We start from the raw sequence: 19,903 nt of genomic DNA on the forward strand, positions 1-19,903 counted from the left end.
AAATGTCTAGATCAATGTAGCTAATCAAGAGACAATAGCTTCTCTAGGAAAAGAGAAGAAAGGGCTGTTCCATCCTGATGGTGCTTATACTTCTCTAGAAGGTTTGCTATTTTGTACCTGGGCACAAGAAGGGATCACTGTTTCAAGGTGGCTTATCACCCTTCTGGTGGTGCTTCCTCTTTTTCATCTTCCCGTCTATGGAGGTTGGGAGATGGGTGCAGAAGCAGCAGCATCTTTGGCTTTTAGCCCTGCATGGCTCCTACCGGAATCCACCATTCTAGATGTAATGTTCCTTCATGGAAGGATCTGTGGACATGGAATCAGAGACCTGAAGCCTAGCCTTGACTCTGCCTCTTACTCTATAACCTCGGGTGAGTCACAAACATTTGTTAATCTCTGGATCCTCATCAGTGAAAAGGAATAATAATAGTTTACCTCACGGGTCTATTAGAAGGACAAATAAGTACAGTAAAACAAGCGTAATGTAATCACATGGCTAACCCAGAACTTCTACGTGAGGTCTCACAGACCCTTTGACATTTTGAGCGGTTACTTTAAATATGTCCCCATACATCATACTGTGGATTTCCAAAGAAAAACAACCAATTAGTGTAAAATTAATTACTACTTATACTACGTGTAAGGGGTTATATTCAGTGATATGGAGACTATAGAGTGGAATGTTGTTCATACTTCTAATAAGTCTTAAACCAGCAGAAGTAACTATACAAGTATAGAAATAAACATAATTTATGATTGAATATAAATAGAATTAAGGAAATTTTAAAAGTGTTACTAGGGCTCAGACAAGGTAAAGAACTTATCTTGTTATCAAGAGAGGCTTCAAGTAGTGAACAGTATTTGGGATAATCCTAAAAAGATAAGTAAACTTTAGACAAGCAGGATAGGGACACAAAAGTTCTAAGTGGAAGAAATGGCTTGAGGAAACGTATTGAAGCAAGAAAGCATAGCCAATGTGGTGAGATTAGGGAAGATAGAAAAGCCCAGTTTCAGGTAACGTATGGAGTATGTACAGGGAAGTAGTCAACTTAAAGAATGGAAATCATGACAGGCCCCATTTTCAGGTGAGGACTCCGACCATAATGTGCTATGCAACGTGCAGCAACTACTACCTGGAGTACAGCCTTAGGAAGATCAGTCTGATGATGGCATATGGGAGGGAGGAGATAGGGGAGGGAGGGAGGAGTGAGGAAAACCCAACCAGTAGGTTAATGCAACGGACTGGGCAAGTAGGAAGGGGCAGTGAAAGAAACGAACCTTTATGAGAATACTTATTTGACAACTGTTAGATTGAGAATCAACCAAAAAAAAAAAAAGAGAGAGAGACAAAATCAATGATGACTTTAGATTTCTAAGTCAGGATGATAACATAAGCTGAATAATCGCCCCCCAAATATGTCCACGTCCTCATCCCCGGAACCTGTGAATGTTCCTTTACATGGCAAAAGGGACTTTGCAGGTGGGATTCAGTTAAGGATCTTGAGAGGAGAAGATTAACCTGGATTATTCAGTTACGCCTGATGTCATCACAACAGTCTTTATAAGAGGGATGCAAGGGAAGTGAGGGCAGAAGAGGAGGCAAGGTGATGACAGAGCAGAGACTGGAGTGATGTACTCTGAAGACGGAGGAAGAGGCCACAAGCCAAGGAACACAGGCAGCACTAGAAGCTCAATCTTCCCCACAGGCTGCAGAAGAAACCAGCCTTGCTGACATCTTAACTTTAGCCTGGTGAAACTGATTTCAGACTCCTGATCTCCAGAACTGTAAGAGAATAAATTTGTGTTGTATTAAGCCATTAAGTTTGTGGCAATTTGTTATGGTAGCAATAGAAAATTAATACAGATAGTTAGAGGTGTTGGGCTGTCACCAACAGAATTAGGAAAGCTAGAAGAAGCAGTTAATTTAGGAATAAGATATTTTACGTTTGGACTCACTATCTTCGACAACTCGGCATGAAAAGCAGATGGAGTATCCACTAGGCAGTTGGAAATGTGAAAATGATGCTCAGGCCAGAGGTCAGAGCTGATAAATACAGGTTTAGAAACAATGCACGTTGAAGTAGTAGTTGAAGGTATTGTGGTAAAAATGATAAAGGGAGATAAAAAAAAAAAAAGAACAGAAGAGAACCAAGGAACAAAACACAAGAACTTCCACATTTAACAAATGGTGATACAATGGAAAGGAGCCATTAAAAATAATGTAGGATATCTGAATAATGACATAGAGGGAAGCCTAAGAGAGAAGGGGGAATAGAAAAAGCAGGCTGCAGAAAGGTATATATATTATGATCCAAGTTTTGAAAAAAGGAACAATCTGTATGCACATGTGTGTATTAAATATATCATTGTACTGCCATGTGTTTATGTGCATAATAAAAAGGTCTGGAAAGACTCTAACCAAATTGTTAACAGTAGTTAACTCTGAGGAGTGGGACAGGGGAAGGTAATAATGTAAGGGAGTGGACCTCATTTTTCTACTTGATACACTTTTGTACTGAAGAATTCTTTTACAAAACTAAGTGCTCCTTTCATAATTTCTCACAATTGTTCATTTTTCTAAAAGGGGGACAAGAAAGTCCAACGAAGAAAGCACAGAAAGAGGAGCCAAGAAGAAAATCAGGACAGTGGTGCTTCACAGAAACTAGGAGAGACTTTCAAGGAAAAGTGAGTAGAACATACCACATGCTGCATCCTGATGAGGGAAATTTAGAACCGTCCAAAGATCTCTCACTCTGCCACTATCGATCTTTTTCAGGAGACAAAAGGTGCAAGTCAAATTGTAATGGTTCAAAAATGAATAGGAGGAGTTCTACCTCCAGTAACGGAGGAGACCAACCCTCCTACAGACAACAACTATAAAGTCTGGCAGGGGGACAGAGGCAGGCAGGTGGGTGGGCGTGGAAGAGGCAAGGAGAGGAATCTACTTAAAAGCACTGGAGTGTAACCAAAAGCAGAAGCAGTGAGAAACTGTAGGGAGTTTCGAGTTGACTCTTTGAAGAAGGGAATGTCATTGGGTAAATTTCCCATTTTTGAAATGCTAGAGGGCATTTTTTTAGGGGACGAAGGGGGTGAAGCTCCAATTAGTGCCATGTGGTGAGGCTAAAACTCAGGTAGAAACAGTCTTACTGGCTTGAAGAACCAGAGGAAAAATCCCAGAGAGAGCCACAGTGAGGAGCCTTGAATTCTGAGTATAAATTCTACGCAAATCTCTGTGTAACTCCTGAAATATGTATGTGCAAGGCTGAATCTAAGCAGCCCAGTTGAAGCTAAAAGATCTGAACAGAGGTTTCAGCTGCTACCCACCACAGGCAAGACTGAGTTTAGAGTTTGAACTAAGCCAAATTAACCTGTAAAACAACAACAAAGTCAATACTGTTAAGAGAAATATATCAGAATCCAGAGTCTCTATAAAGTATCATTCACAATGATGGATACAATCCCATATTACTAGATATACAAAGAAACATCAAAATGTGACTAATATTCAAAACAAAAGGCAATCAATGCACTATTCTGTGACTATGCTAAAAACTACTCAATTATACACTTTAAATGGGTAAATTGCATGGTATGTAAATTCCATCTCAATCAAGCTGTTAGAAAACAGCAATATCAACAACAGGTAATCCATATAGTCTCACTCTCAGATGACCCACACGGAATTAGCAGACAAGGTTTTAAAAGCTTTTTTTAATAACTAGGGCCCAGCTACATAAAGGAAAACATACATGTAATGAATAAACACATAAATCTTAGCAGAAAAACTGAAATCTTAATTAAAAGAAACAAATGGAAATTCTAGAGCTAAAAAATGCAATATATATCTGAAAAAAAAATTCCCCTATTCAGTAAAAATTTAACCTTGCCCAAAGAGGTCTGGTCTTTGCCCTTGGCTCTGAGAGCCAATCTCTAAGTCCTTAGAATGACCTACTTAAGAGTGTCTTCATTTGGGGCCGGCCTGGTGGCATAGTGGTTAAGTTTGCATGTTCTGCTTCAGCAGCCTGGGGTTCCCCAGTTCAGATCCTGGGCATGGACCCAGCACCACTCATCAAGCCATGCTGAGGCGGCATCCCACACAGACGAACCAGAAGCACACACAACTAGGATATACAACTATGAAGAAGACTGGCAACAGATGTTAGCTCAGGGCCAATCTTCCTCAACAACAACAAAAAAGAGTGTCTTAGTTTATTTGAGGGTGTTGGCCATGCCAGATAGTCGACGCTACCAATGTGATTTATGGTGCAAGCTTTTAGCTCTACCTCCAAAGGGGCTGGAAACTATGGTCACTCATGTATGTGGTCAACCATATCTATGTAACCAAAGTCCAATAAAAACTTTGGACACCAAGGCTCAAATGAGTCTCTCTGGTTGATAATACCCTGTACATATTGTCACACATCATTGCTTGGATGAGTTAGCATCATTCATGAACCACACTGGGAGAAGACAACTGGAAGCTTCATGCTTAGAACTCTCCTGGACTCTACTGCATGTGCCTCTTCCCTTGGATGATTTTAATCTGGATCCTTTCATTGTAATAAACCATAACCACGAGAATAACAGCTTTCAGTGAATTCTGTGAGTCCTTCTAATGAATTATTAAACCTAAGGGTGATTTGGGGAACCCCTGCTTGCAGTTGATGTCAGAAGTGAGAGTAGTCTTGGGGAATCCCAAACTCTGCCTCACTGGATGGGTTTAATATCAGATTGGAGAAGACAGAAGAAAGAGTTAGTGAACTTGAATACAGATTAGCAGAAGTTTTCAGATCTTAATAATACAGATAAAAAAGAAAAACATAAACAGAGCCTCAGTAATATACAGGACAATATTAAAGGGTCTAAAATAATGCAGAGTCTCATAAATAGAAGAGAGAGGGAATGGGCAAGAGGAAATATTTGAAAAAAAAATTGGCAAAAATTCCCTAAATTTTGGGAAAGATATCTGCAGATTTAAAAGCTCAAAGTACCAGAGGAAGGAAAAATACCAAGAAAGCTATATTTAGGCATATCATAGTCAAGCTGTTGAAAACCAAAGTTAGAAGAAATCCAGAAAGCAGTCAAGAAAAAATCAGCCTATGCCACATAGATCATTAATTTCCCTGACTTTTTATCAGAAATAATGGGGGCCAAAAAACACTGGAAAGACTACTTTAAACTGCTGAAAGAAAGAAAGAAAAAAGTCTATCAACCTAGAATTCTGTATCCAGCAAAAATATCCTTCAAGAATGAAGGTGAAAGAAAGACATTTTAAAGTAAACAAAAATGAAGAGAATTTATCACTAGCAGACTTGCACTATAAGAAATGCTACATGAATTTCTTTAGGCTGAAGGGAAATGATGAGATGGAAACTCAAAGCTCTAGGAATGAATGCAAGTACTAGAAGTGATAAATAAGAGGATAAACAGAAAACAATATTTTCCCTCAATTCTTTAAAATGGCTGTATAAAACAACAACAAAATACCACTGTATTGTGGAATTTGAAAAGAATACAGGTGTAGTAATAAATGTGACAACTATAGCATAAAGTACAGGGAGGGGGGTGTAAACAGACCCTTAAGGTTTTAAGGTTCTTATATTTTACAGGAAGTGGTACAATATTAGCTTAGAGTAGACTGTGAAAAGTTAAAAATATGTATATAATCCTTAGAGCAACTACTAAAAAGTAATGCAAAGAGGTAGAGCTGACAAGCAAATAGACAAATCTATATGATTAAATCAACCTATAGAAGGCAGGAAAGGAAGAACAGAGAACAAAATATAAATGGGACAAACAGAAAACCAACAGTAAAATGGTAGACCTAAATCCAACAATATCGATAATTACATTAAATGTTAATTGGAAAAAATTCTCTAATTAAAAGGCCATAATTATCAAAATCAATAAAAAAGCAAGACATAGCTAGATGTCATCTGCAATTAACAAACTTTAAATATAAAGACACAGAGAAATAGAAAATAAATAGAAAAAGATGGACCACATAAACATTAAGCATAGAAAGCAGGAGTGGATACAGTTGCATCAGACAAAGTAGGCTTCAAGACAAAAAGACAAGATCATGATAAAAAAGGCACATTTCAGAACAATAAAAAGGGCCAATCTGTCAGGAAGACAAAACAATCATAAACGAATATTCACCCAATGAGAGAGCTTCAAAGTACACGAAGCCAGGCTTCAAAGAATTAAATGGAGAAACACACAAGTCCCTAATAATAGTTGGAGATTTGAACAACTTCTTTCTTAGCAACTGACAAAAGATATAGACCAAAAAAATCAAAACAGACAAAGATGATCTAAACAACACCATCAACTGCCTTGACCTAACTGACATCTTTAGAGTATTACAACTGTTAAAATCCTACAAAGTATGTTCTCTGACCGCAGTGAAATTAAAGCAGAATTTGGTAACAATAAACTACGTAGGAAAATCCCAAATATTTTAAAATTAAACACTTCTAAACCACACAGGAGTTAAAGGGAAAGTACAAATGATTTTAGAAAATATTTTAAACTCAATGAAGGTAAAAACACTAACATAAAAAATTATTGGATGGAGCTAAAGCAGTATTTAGAGGAAATTTTATATATTTGTTTTATTTATTGATTGATTAAAGATTTTATTTCTCCTTCTTCTCCCCAAAGCCCCCTAGTACATAGCTGCATGTTTTTTAGTTGTGGGTCCTTCTAAACCTTCTAGTTGTGGCACCTGGGACGCTGCCCCAGCATAGCCCGACGAGCAGCGCCAGGTCTGCACCCAGGATCTGAACTGGTGAAACCCCAGGCCACTGAAGCAGAGCATGCGATCCCAACCACTCAGCCACAGAGCCAGCCCCCAAATTTTGTATTTTTAAATGCTTGTATTAGAAAAAAGAAAGGTCTAAAACCAATGACCAAAGGCTTGACTTTGAGAAGCTAGAAAGAGGACCCAAAGTAGATAGCAGCAAGAAAATGATAAAAATGAGATCAGAAATAAGTGAAATAGAAAACAGACAAGCAATAGAAAGAATTAACGAAAGTAAAAGTTGGTTCTTTACAAAAGATCATTGAAATTGATAAATCTCTAGCTAGAATGATCCAGTAAAGGGGGGGAGGGAGTACAAGTGCAAAACACAAACTACCAATAACAGAAACGAAAGAGGGCATACTACTATACATCCCACAAGCATTAAAGGGAAAATAAGGAAATATTATAAACAACTTTATGCCAATAAATTCAATAACAGATGAAATGAACAAAGTCTTTGGAAAATATGACTTATCAAAACTGACACAAGATGACAGGGAAAATCTGAACAGTCCAATATGCATGGCCTTCTAAACCCCAGGCTCCAAGCCCTCCAGTCTATTTTATGTGCCACCGCTTGACTTGTCTTCCTTAAATATCTAGTCTATCTTCTTACTCCTATATTTCAAAACCTTCAGGAGCTCCTGTTCATTTGCACATCTCTTGTGCAGTTTTCGCACTAACCTTCTACCATCCTCTAGCACATTCTTGAAAGCTAATCATGCTACCATCCCTCAGATATGCCAACCTATTGCATCTCATCCCTACTTTCACATACCCCTTGCCATCAATGCCATCCCATTCCTGGCCAAATCTCACTGTTTTTCAAGGTCCACTTGGGTCTAATCTCCTCCAAGAAGCTTTCCAGGTTATTCTCGGCCCTCAGGGTCTCCCTTCTAGGAATTCCATGGCAACACAACATCACTAACACTGTCTTACAGGGAAGCCACTGTTATCCTGTGTATTAGTCTTATTTTCCCAAATAAATTACAAGCTCTTTTTTTCTTTTTTTTTTTTGAGGAAGATTAGCCCTGAGCTAACTACTGCCAGTCCTCCTCTTTTTGCTGAGGAAGGCTGGCCCTGAGCTAAAATCTGTGCCCGTCTTCTTCTACTTTATACGTGGGATGCCTACCTCAGCATGGCATGCCAAGCGGTGCCATGTCTGCACCTGGGATCTGAACCGGCGAACCCCAGGCCGCCGAGAAGGGGAACGTGCGCACGTAACCGCTGCGCCACCGGGCCAGCCCACTAAATTACAAGTTCTTTAAGGGCAAGGATTTTTTTTTAACTTCTCTATCGCCTAAGGCAACTATGCCAGGATTCAGCACACAGTAATGATTCAATAAATACTTATAATCTGTTGAGTGAATATAATACAAAGAGCTATTTCTATGGTTCTTATCAGACTCTCATTCTGATCTCAATACCATCTTCAGAGTCATCTCCAGGGATTTGCCAGACTTTTTCTAACAGCCATATTCACAAAACACATGGTCACAATAAGCAGAGGTGGAGGGGAGGGAGGAGCAGTGCTCAAATTATAAATAGAGACGGGGGGTGGGGGCCTTGGTTTTGCAGGTCATATAAGAAAAGGGGGCTAATTTTTACGTTCTGCTGCTACTAGTATCTGATAAGCATACACTAACATCAATAAAATCACCTTCTCCTTGTCCTCTCCCCACCCCAAGTCCCTGTGGATACAGAACAAACCATGGGGCTCCAGGCACAGGGATGAGTTCAGCCTATACTTCCAAACACATCTGTTCCTTGCATTTATCATACCCACCATTGGTTTGGGTAAAAAGACAAGATAACAATATCTTCTAAAAAGTAGCCAGTTACATACTTTTTGTCTCTTACCATTACATATCAACTCTCCCAAATTTATAACTGTCTTAACTGTAACCAAGTACTATCAAAACAGTGAGTGCAAATCTATCTTATCTAAATAGATCTTTCAAAAAATAAATTTTCATTTATACTAAAATTGTCAATATCATTTGTGAATACAAACACTTTTGAGGAAAAAATACATTTCTTGTGGGGTTAATGTCAACAAGTAAAGAAATCCTTTTAAACAAAAATCCTCTCAAATTCTCTTTCATGACCTCCTAGCAGCTTCTCTTTCATTTAAACCAAACAAAGCTTCATATCCTCATTTCAGGCCACTTCTCTCTAATTAGATAAATCTGGTTGCTCTTCTCTCTAGACAGATTAAAAGGTTGGGGTGTTTTGTTTTTCCAGTATTTCAGAGTTCTAATCCTTAGAGCACTGCGATGACAGGAAGGATCGTGTGATTTACAGCAGGCAGGCTCCAAGGAAATATATCTGAAGGAAATATACAACACACACAAGGAGGAGATTCTTTTGAATACAAACACACAGATTCCAGTAAAAGGTAGCAGGCTACTCCAGCTCATTTCCAGCCCATAGTATGGACCCTGGATCTTGGAAGCAATCCTGTCCTTACCCAGATTGGAAGACGCTCGCCCCTCTGCAGCCCGGTCCTTGAGATCCTCGGCAATGCCCAGCTGCTGCTCATGGTACTGTTTAGCCCTCTCCAAGTCCTGCATGCACCGGGCAGCATGGCCCAGGCCAGCGTAGGCCCGCATCTCAATGGCCTTCTCCATCAACTCCTGCGCCAGCTCCAGCACGTAGTTGTGGTAAGACATGGCCTTGTCAAAGTTCCTCCTGTAGTGATAAGCACTGCCCAGGTTGCTGTAGGCCCGGGCCTCTTCTCGCTTGTTCCCCAGGTCCTTGGCTATCTTCAGATGCTGCTCATGGCACTGCACAGCATTCTCAAAGTCACCCATAGCAATATACACAGCTCCCATGTTGCCAAGTTCTCGGGCTTCAGAAAGCTCATCTTTGGATTGCTTGGCAAGAAGAACACACTGTTTGTGACTGGCCAGTGCATTGGGGTAGTCTCCAATGGCTGTGTACACGTGGCCCAGACTGCTCAAGGCTGATGAAGCTGCCTGGAGAGAAAGGATAAGGCAGAGAAATGAAAGCACATCAGAAAATGGCTTTTGTTTGTTTCAGCAGGTGAAACTTTACAGAGTTTGCCTGTAACCATCCAATCCAATTCCTAATGGTGTTTCTATCAGTGGTCCACAGACCTATGCAGAACTGAAAAAGAGCACATCCAAACAGCAAGTTCCTAATAAAAGACAATATCATTTAATTAGTAACTTTCAACATCTAATCTCATAGAAACAGGTTGCGTTCCATATAACCTTCATGTTAGTTTAAAGACTTATTGACGTTTCTAATATTATAATATTATATCTCTTTTAATAGCTATTAACCTGTGTAGTATAAGAAAAAGCTGAAGAAAACCAAAATTAATTACTACGTATAATATAGCAGAGGAAATTCATAGGAGAAATCCATGCTTGGCTCTTTGCACTCCTGGGCATTTCTCTAGTTTTGTCTTCTCCCAAAACAAATGCTAAGGGAGATGTTTAGAATGATGATTGATGATTTTGTGACCCAGGACCCACCAGAGGGTCCTGTTCCCCCAATGTGACCTCATCAGTGCCGGTTACTGTGGAGGGCTTAGAGGAAAACAGTGGGTGGTTACTCTGAACTGAGTGGTCCCCACTGGGCCTCACCACCCCTTTCAGGCCTGAACTGGTTCTTCCAGCTTTGCTTTTCTTGCCTGGAGGCTCTTCTGACTCCAGCCTCTGTGCAGAAAGATGCTATCTTCCTAGGCCCCTCACCCTGCTTGTCACTCATGCATTTCCTGTCTAAAGAAAAGTACACGAGCCCTTTTTGTCTCGAAGGTTTTAATGAAAAAGACTCTATGACAGAATAGTTAACCAAACAGGAGCAACAAAACAACAAAGGAGATGTTATACGGGTTCCAGAATCTCACCAAGCGCATAGAGTCCTAGATGCTAGTCTTCAGTGTCTAAATTCTTCGCAGAGATATAAAAGGGAAGTTACACTAGGCTTTTTCATTCTACAACTCGGAGGCTTGCCTACCCTTCCTCTCCTTCACAGTGTACCTACAGCTAGGGCCATGCAGCTCCCTTTCTTCATGATGTTCCCTGTTCCTAACAGGCACATGTGATCCTGGCAGAACAAAGGGTGCATCTGTCACAAGTAGGCAAGCAATCTTCATGAAGGCCTCCAGGCTAGGGAATAACAGCGAGGGAAGGCCTCTCACCTGGAGAATTTCTTTATGAGATGTGTTCTATGTCTGTGCATTTCAGAACACATTTATTAATATTTTAGAGATGTGAGTGATTTGCTACCCTATTTCTTTGCCTGTGAAATAGCAGTCCTTGATCAGAATAACTGAGACACTGACCATCTTTACAATGTTTGTAAATTGTGTATTTGCAAAGGGTTCCATATCATTTTAAGTTGCTTTTTATCATTTCACAGATGTTCCAACAAAAAGATGTAGAAAAATAGAGAGGAAATAAATACTTAGAAATTTACTTGTTTTTTTTTCTGAGTGAGGGAAAGCAGAAACAATTCCGTGAAAGTCACAATCCTGTAGAAGTGTGATTCTGGCAGAGGCAGCAATGATGCCACCAAAGAACATGCTACTTGGGCATATACTGGCCTAGGTTCCCACTTTGGGAGCCTCTTCAGGACTAGAGGCTAGGACTTCAGGGCAGCACATGGTACATGGACCTTTCTACTGCTCACAACTCCCCTTCTCTCACCCGACAATCTCCTTTTCCTCCTTCGCTGCAGGCCCAGGGACTCGGCCTCTTTCCCCGAGTTCTGTAGCTGGCCCTCCCCACCTCATTCTCTGGGGTTCTTCTCTACCAAAGCCTGGCTAGGGAGCAAGAGAGTCCACAACCCCCCCCCCCCCCCACTCCCAAATCTTTGTTGCCCTGAAAGTAAAACACATGGCTTTTTCACTATGGAGCTAGTGTAACTTAGAATCTGAAACTTTGAGTCCACACTCAGTTCAAAACTGCACTGCCCTTTACTAGATCTGGGACCTTTAAAAGCTTAACTTCTCTGAGCCTCGGTTTTCCAGACATATTCTAGGCCCCAGCAGTAAGCTATGAACTGAGAGTTTTCCAACTCAGCCACGAGTCTCTGTCAAATGTGTAAACCATAAATAATTCACAGATAATCCCAAATAACAGATCCGGTTGGAGGCAATGAGCCCTCAAACACTGCGGGGGATGGCTGTGGAAGGCCTGGGGCAGGCGCAACACCCCAGGCTTCCGGTTTATGACAACTCCAAATGATAGCCCTGGGATCTTCTGCTTCTGGTTCTTCATTTCTCTAAATGCTATGGAGACAGAGGAGCTCATTTGCTGAGTAAGGAAAGGGAGCATTCAAGCATTTCCCCTCTGGGGTGTGGGGCAAAGAAAGAAAGACTACTATCTTAGCTCTTCCTGGCACCCTCCAGTTATCGGGCAGTGCTGTCAGGCTGGGACTCTTCATGCGGGTGTCCTGGAAACCAGCATCTCCAGAAAGGATGACACGATTTATGAAGCACACATCATACCCTCTAAACTTAGAGAGGCAGCTTGATGTAGTATAAGAACGGAATAGATTTAGAGTCAGAGGCCCTGGCTGTGTAGTCCCGATAAGTCATTTCCCTTCTTCACCTGTGTTTTCTTTATTTGTAACTGCGCTGATACTGCTAGTGTACATACTTCCTGGGACTCGGATAGGATCAGATGAAGCAGGGCATGTGAGTGTCCTGAGTAAATGTAAAGTCTCTGTGAATGCATAACTAAGGTGTGGATGGATGTTTTATGACTGCAAGCTGGTTGGGCTGAGCTCTGTTACCAAGCAGAAGCTAGTAATGGCAACTGAAAACATCAGTTATTATGACCAAATATCTATATTCCTATCAGTTGCCACAGGAAATGAAGTCCAGTGTCTTACAGCCCCTGGGCAAATCAAATGTGATAATATTTATCAGCTAAGTGAATTACAAATTAATCACTTGTCTTTGTTCCTGTTTCTGCAGAATAAGCTCTGATCTGAAACATGGTTTCAGGCTGTTAACAAGAATCTGAAGACCCACTATCTACGGGGAATCACAGGCCCCACCTCAAGCAGATGCTGCATTTGCCACTAAGGTTCACGCTGCCTTTGGATATTAATCTCTTTGAGATTTCTGGGCTGGAATAGCGGCAGCTGCTTCCCACAGTGGAAACATTTTGGAACATCTGTATTTGAATACTAAAATGCACACAAACACTTACGCTAACATACCGGTTGGAATAAGACAATACTTTTCTCTTTTTACAAGACATAAATTACTCATGTTCTTGCCAAAGCATGATTTCCAGCTGCAGACGTAGCACCCGGGAGTCATCTCCCCTTGCTCTGTGGCCCAAATACTTGCAGAAGAACTACATCTGACCAGTCAGTTTCCTGGGACATGGAACTAGAGTAGGAAATTCGCTCATATTTTTTCAGACCACCTTTAGCGCTTTTAGTTTGAGACACAAAATAGAGAAAGTTTAAACTACCCAAACTATAACCATATTGATGATACCACCATTAAACATTATTTTGAAGAATTAAACATGCTTTCTTTCACATCTAGCATGTTTTCCCCTCATTGTGTGTATCTTTAATAAGAGTTCTATTTTGTGGGAAGACTATGTTCACATATAGAGAATATTCAATATAACTGCTGACTGACTAATTACATGCAGGTTTAAAAAGAGGGAAATGTACCTGTAGCTAGTATCAGTAATATGGCTTTTCTTTTTTACTGCCCAAATCCACATGCACCTTGTATTCCCTGCCAGTTTAGTGCCTACAAACCCAAGGTCCTGGGTTAACCACCTACAGCCCAAGAGGCAGAGGAATGTAGAATAATAGGGACAGTCTCTGGAATTAGGCATGCAAAGGTTCAAATGACAATCTATGTGAATTGTGCAAATTATGCAACATCTCTGAGCCTCAGTGTCTTCAACTGTAAAATGGGAATATTAATACCTCACACTGCCTTGATGGGTACTAAATAAGGTAGTACTTATAAAGAGCCTGGTTCAGTACTTGGCACACAGAAGATACTCAAAAGTTTTAGATTTTAGTTTCTCTTTGTACCCCAGCAAGATAACACTCATCTAGCCTTATTCATTTCAAAGGCATGGTAGAAGATGACCAGAAAATAGAACATGAGTTACGTCACCACAACTAAAAAGACAACACAAGAAGCTTGCCCCACTTATGGTGGGGAAAGTGTTATGATCTTCATATGCTGAAGCATATTACTCAGAGTACTCTTCTGCAAATGTAGGCATAAGAAAATTCACCCTTTACTCAGAGGCATTTTAGAATCATTGGTATATCCAACATGTACTGTTGGTAAAAGCACTTTACTTCAAGCGGTCAGAGCTTACACAGACATTGGAGTGTTTTGGGTCTCTTGGTTGATCAGTTCATTTGTTCATTCATTCATGTACTCAAGAAAATTCTGTAGCCTCACACAGATATGTCATAGTCAACTAATTTCTAACAAAGGAGCAAAGGTAATTCAATGGAGAAAGGATAGTCTTTTCAACAAATGGTGCTGGAAAAACTGGACATCCACATGCTAAAAAAGTGAATGTAGACACAGATCTTACACCTTTCACACAAATTGACTTAAAATGGATCATAGACCTAAGTGTAACATGCAAAACTATAAAATTCCTAGAAGCTAATAGAAGAGAAAATCTAGGGGACCTGGGGTTTGGCAATGAGTTTTTAGATATAACACCAAAGGCATGACCCCATGAAAGAAAAAATTGATAAGTTGGACTTCATTAAAATTAAAAACTGTGCTCTGCAAAAGACACTTTGAAGAGAATGAAAAGACAAGCCATAGGCTGGGAGAAAATATCCGCAAAACACATATTTGACAAAGGACTTCTATTCAAAATATACTATAAACATCTTAAAACCCAACAATAGGAAAATAACCCAATTTAAAAATGGGCAAGAGATCTGAACAGATACCTCACCAAAGAAGATATACAGATGGCAAATCAGTAGATGAAAAGATTGCTCCACATCATGTCATCAGGGAATTGCAGATTAAAACAACAATGAGATATCACTACATACCTATTAGAATGGCTAAAATCCAAAAAACCTGACAATACCAAATTCTAGTGAGGATGGAGCAACAGGAACTCTCATTCATTGCTGGTGGAAATGCAGACTGGGCAGCCACTTTGGAAGATGCTTGGGTAGTTCTTAGAAAGCTAACCATATTCTTACCATATGATCCAGCAATTATGCTCTCAGATATTCACGCTAATGAAATGAAAACTTATGTCCACACAAAAACCTGCACACAAATGTTTGTGACACCTTCATTCATCATTGCTAAAAACTAGAAGCAACCAAGATGTCTTTCAATAGGTGAATGGATAAATAAACGTACATCCTTACAATGGAATATTATTCAGTGCTAAGAAGAAATTATCGATCAAGCCACAAAGAGACAGGAAGGGAACCTTAGATGTATATTGCTTAACGAAAGAAGCCAGTCTGAAAAGGCCACATGTGTATGATTGCAACTATGTGACATTCTGGAAAAGACAAAACTATGGAGAAAATTAAAAGATCAGTGGTTGCAGAGGGGGTAAGGATGAATAGGTACAGCACAGGGGACTTTTAGGGCAGTGAAACTACTCTGCATGATATTATAATGGTGGATATACCACGTTACCCATCTGTCAAAATCCATAGGCTGTACAACACAAATTCTAATGGAAACTATGAACTTCAGTTAATAATATCGATATTGGTAAGAAATGTACCACAGTAATGCAAAATGCTAATAATAGGGGAAACTGAGTGGAGAAGAGAGAGGGTATATGGGAACTCTCTGTACTACCTACTTAATTTACTGTAAATCTAAAACTGCTCTAAAAAATTACATCTGTTAATTAAAAAACAAATAAATTGGAGTTTTCCTCATTTGGGGAATAGGAATTCTAAGAAATGGAAACAGTATGAGCAAAGGCATGAAGTATGACAGAGTGTTTAAGGATTAGAGAGCAAGAAGCCATTTAGACCTGGAAGTGGGGGTAGTGGCTGGAGGGGAGTCTGGAAAGGTAGGTTTGGATAAGTTCCATCTGTCCATCAATTTGTATTCTTATTTATTTATTTTTTGGTGAGGAAGATTGGCCTGAGCTAACATCTGTGCCAACCTTCCTCTATTTTCTATGTGGAATGCCGCCACAGCATGCTTGATAAGCAGTGTACGTTCCTGCCCAGAATCCAGGATCCAAACCCATGAACCCCGGGCCGCCGAAGCAGAGTGTGTGAACTTAACTGCTATGCCATTGGGCCAGCCCCTTATCAATTTTTAAAATGTAAAGTATTAGCCATGTATGTTGTCTCGTTTGATCATTATAACAACTTTCCTAAGTGTGTGTTATTATTATATCCATTTGTGAGACAAAACTAAATTCAGAGAAATAAAGTGAGATGCCTAAAAGTACACAATTAATAGCAAAGCCAGGGTTCAGATCCACATATGTCAGACTCTAGCTCTAGCTCTCATACTATTTGACTACATATAGTTTAGCCTCTAATTGAAGAATTTAAAATCTACCAGGGGCAACAATAGGCACAGGTTTAAGCAGGGGACTGATACGGTCAGATCTGTACTTTCATGTATTTCCATGAAGTAGATGAGAAGAAGAGAGATCAGTAACAACAACAACAACAAAATGCTTAACTAAAATAATGACTAATTAGAATACAAGATATGTTTTAAGCATTAATGATACTTAGGGTAGTTTTAGGGATGTTCACAAATACGATGGCTTCCCTCCTTCCAGGCAGGTAAGATCATACATCCTCGCCTGCATGAAGTCAGGTGTGAGTGGCTATGTGACTTGCTTTGGCCAATGATGTGATCATATCCAGATAAAGGGTTAGGAACCAGTGCATGCTTCACCACCTTCTCTCTTCTCTTTGCTACACACTGCTCCATCAGCACTGAACTTCAAGTGAGAATTATGGCAATGCGGAATAGAGCCCTGGCTGACCTGTAACAAATATACAGTGGGCACAAAAAATAAATCTTTGTTGTTTTAAGCCACTGAGATTTGGGGATTTATTGTCATTGCAGCATAACCTGGCCTAGCCTGATTAATGCAATACTGAGCATAAATTAATAATCATAAACTTAGTTAATCTTTAAAAACCTATATTAACCCAGATAAAAAGGTCTACCTAGTAGTAATTTATCCAAATTGCAGGCCTATTTAGGGGGAGTCAACAATCACCAAATATAAATCTTTAGAAACAGAAAATTGAATCATGCTCTGTGGGGTCGATAGACTTCCTACAATTTTAAATGACATACACTCCCTATTTAATGAGTGTAGTATAGCCTAAAAATCTACCCTTAATCAGCAACTGAGCTGATAAAGCAATTCTGTACAAAAGGTTATATGATGTTCATAAATGTCTAGAATTCCTCACTCAACAGTCACACAAAACTAACTGGACAAAAATAATTTAAAAAATGTATAATCTATATTGATGAGGACATTGTCCATGATGTCACCCAATGTTATCCTTATAAGGATCAAAGGAAAAATTTCTTTCAGATCTCAATGCTCCTACCAAGCAGCTGTGATGGTTTTATCTTAAGAAAAATGTGAATCCTATAAGTGGTCAAATTTATCTTTTTGTTTGGATCACCAGGAAGCTTATGGCTTGATGTAGAACCTCCCTTTAGCAGCCAGATAGAATCCCATAACATGTGCAAACTGCCCTGACTTCGGCCTGTGATATGACCCTAATCCTCTCATTACTCTGATTTCTTCCTTTGATGTTTTGTTTCCTGATACCACAAATCCTTCTTCGATTAAAATAGAGGAAAAAACAAATCAAAAAAATACAAACAAAAAATAGTTAAATATTAAAGATTTTGGTAGGGAGAAAGCTTCATGAAACAGGAGCTCTAAGAACTGTGAACTCACAGCCAAAAGAAGAAACTGAAATAGCACACAAACAGGGAAAATTTTAATTACATAGTCTTCAATAGTCTTAAATCATTTTCATACTGTTTATGGTCAATAACTGGTGTCAGATTTACTATAATCAATCTAATCAGTCTATCCCGATGCACAAACCTAGGGTTGAAGGAATATTTTGCAGTTGTTACAGGAAAGCTAGGAGAGTAATTTGTGCACATCTGAATTCTTTCTACCGTACACCATATCATAGTTGGCAGAGTTGGTCTGAATTTATTACTATGAGCTTAGCGAGTGGTTAGTGATAGTTACAGCTTCTCCATGGTAACCTGTCAGCCTTTTCTAATACTGTGGGGCCAGAGGAGCTTTCACAGTAATTATTTTTATCAAAATTATATTAGGGTTGGAAGAATAATACAATGTCAGAAAGATCTATTACCTAGACCTGAGAGTTGCTATCACAGGTGATAAATTATTTATAATGCCCAGCATTAATACAGCAATGTTTTTAAACCAAGAATTTGTAAATGTCCTTTGCAGATGCAAATTAACAGATTAATAAGGAAACAAGCTTTCTTGTATGAGAAGCTGGGATGACAGATTAGCTATTAAGAGCAATTTATAGGTCATAAGATATGAAAGTTGGCAAGAAACACTACCTCTGCTGGCTCTATAAATAGTAAAACTGCATTTAGTTTCCCAGAGGTATCCTGCTAGACATTTTAATTATACCATAAAAACTGCCAGAATTTATAATGATTTCATTTTTTAAAAAACTTGATGCTCCATGTAAACTTGATGCAATACAACAGGCATCTGTGTTATGTGTGGTAACTGCCAAGTTGCAGCCAGCGGAGGAGTGCATGCTACTTCCTCGTGAAGGACTGCAAACAGTGAGGCTGATGCTGAACACTGGAGGAAAGAAACGTTATTCCCTAACATCTCCTGCAGGTTATTGAAGGATTCTCCTCCCTCCTTTACATCCTAACCCTTTCCACTACAGCCACATACTAGCCATCTAGGAAGATCTTTACAGAAAACTCTATTCTACCTAGCTCTTTGGCCACACAATGATGAACAACTAAAACTCCTAGAGACTTGGATTTCTGCTAGGCAGCTGAGTTTGACTGGAGGTAAATTCCCTCACTCGCTTAAAATAATCAGTTAAAATTATTTTTGGAAACTTATTTTCCACTCTCAGTTTCACCTACATCTTCAGTTTTATTTAGGGGAGTAACAGGCAGATGACCTAGACTCAATGAGTTTTAACGACAGGATTCACTCAAGTCTCTTATGTACTAATTTGACGTAGGTTAGGAGACATATTCTACCACAATGATACTTTAGTCCAATCAAAATTGTTGCATTCCACACTTGCCAGCCAACCTGAATGTTAGTGGGCTATAAAATATTGTTCTGTAGGGGGTTGGAACATAGTCAATCCTCTTTTTGAAGACAGTATTTACACTGAATCATAAAATCTGGCTTTAGCTGGCCAGGATATAATGGAGAAATTTGGAGAGAGAGAGAGAGATGGAAAACACATACATGTGCAAGTGCACATACAAGAGGCAGAGGAGACATTTCCTGGAAGGAAGAAAGTCCAAGAAAAGGACAGCTTATTTGCAGGGGCCAGCAGATAACAATTTAAACAAGAAAACTTTAAATCGGATGGAAGGGAGTCCTCAAGGATCCTGGAAAGACGTGAGGAAATTAAGAAGAGAGCTTCTGCTACAATCTACGAAGGAATATCATTATGGCCCTCCACTGTAAAGGACAGGTCCAAATGCAGGCTGAGACCTTCTGAAATTCGAGGCATCTAACTGGTCACAAATATATGAACCACAATCTCAGCTTTCTGTACTTTCACTCATTCTGGCAGATTCAACTTTTATCTCCATTGGATGATTCCAAACTCAGATTTCAGGACAAGAGACAGAGAACTTTAGAGTTGGAAGGGACCTTAGAGATCACCTAATTCACTGGTTTTCAAACTTTGTTTAAACCAAATTACAAATATGTGTGATTGTGTGATTAAAAGTGTAGCTGTTTAGGTTAACTTAGACCAGGGCCCGCTCTTCTCCCCGAGCACCCTTAAGAGACTCTACGGCACCCTACAGAGTTTGAAAAACCCTCCTCAGTGTCTCTGGTTGTAGAAACTAAGGCCAAG

General features: G+C 39.6%; 1 protein-coding gene across 4 annotated transcripts in view; it reads right to left on the bottom strand.

Moving 5' to 3' along the window:
- Positions 1 to 19,903, bottom strand: part of TTC28 (tetratricopeptide repeat domain 28) — a 604,528-nt gene that overhangs the window by 157,265 nt on the left and 427,360 nt on the right. For all 4 annotated transcript variants that reach the window (XM_046640182.1, XM_046640181.1, XM_046640184.1 and 1 more), the window contains one exon: positions 9,279 to 9,786. In XM_046640182.1, coding sequence (XP_046496138.1) covers positions 9,279 to 9,786 — 508 coding nt within the window. The remainder of the gene's footprint in view (positions 1 to 9,278; positions 9,787 to 19,903) is intronic.

Source organism: Equus quagga, chromosome 15, assembly GCF_021613505.1.
Source record: "Equus quagga isolate Etosha38 chromosome 15, UCLA_HA_Equagga_1.0, whole genome shotgun sequence".
NCBI classification, from domain to species: Eukaryota; Metazoa; Chordata; class Mammalia; order Perissodactyla; family Equidae; genus Equus; species Equus quagga.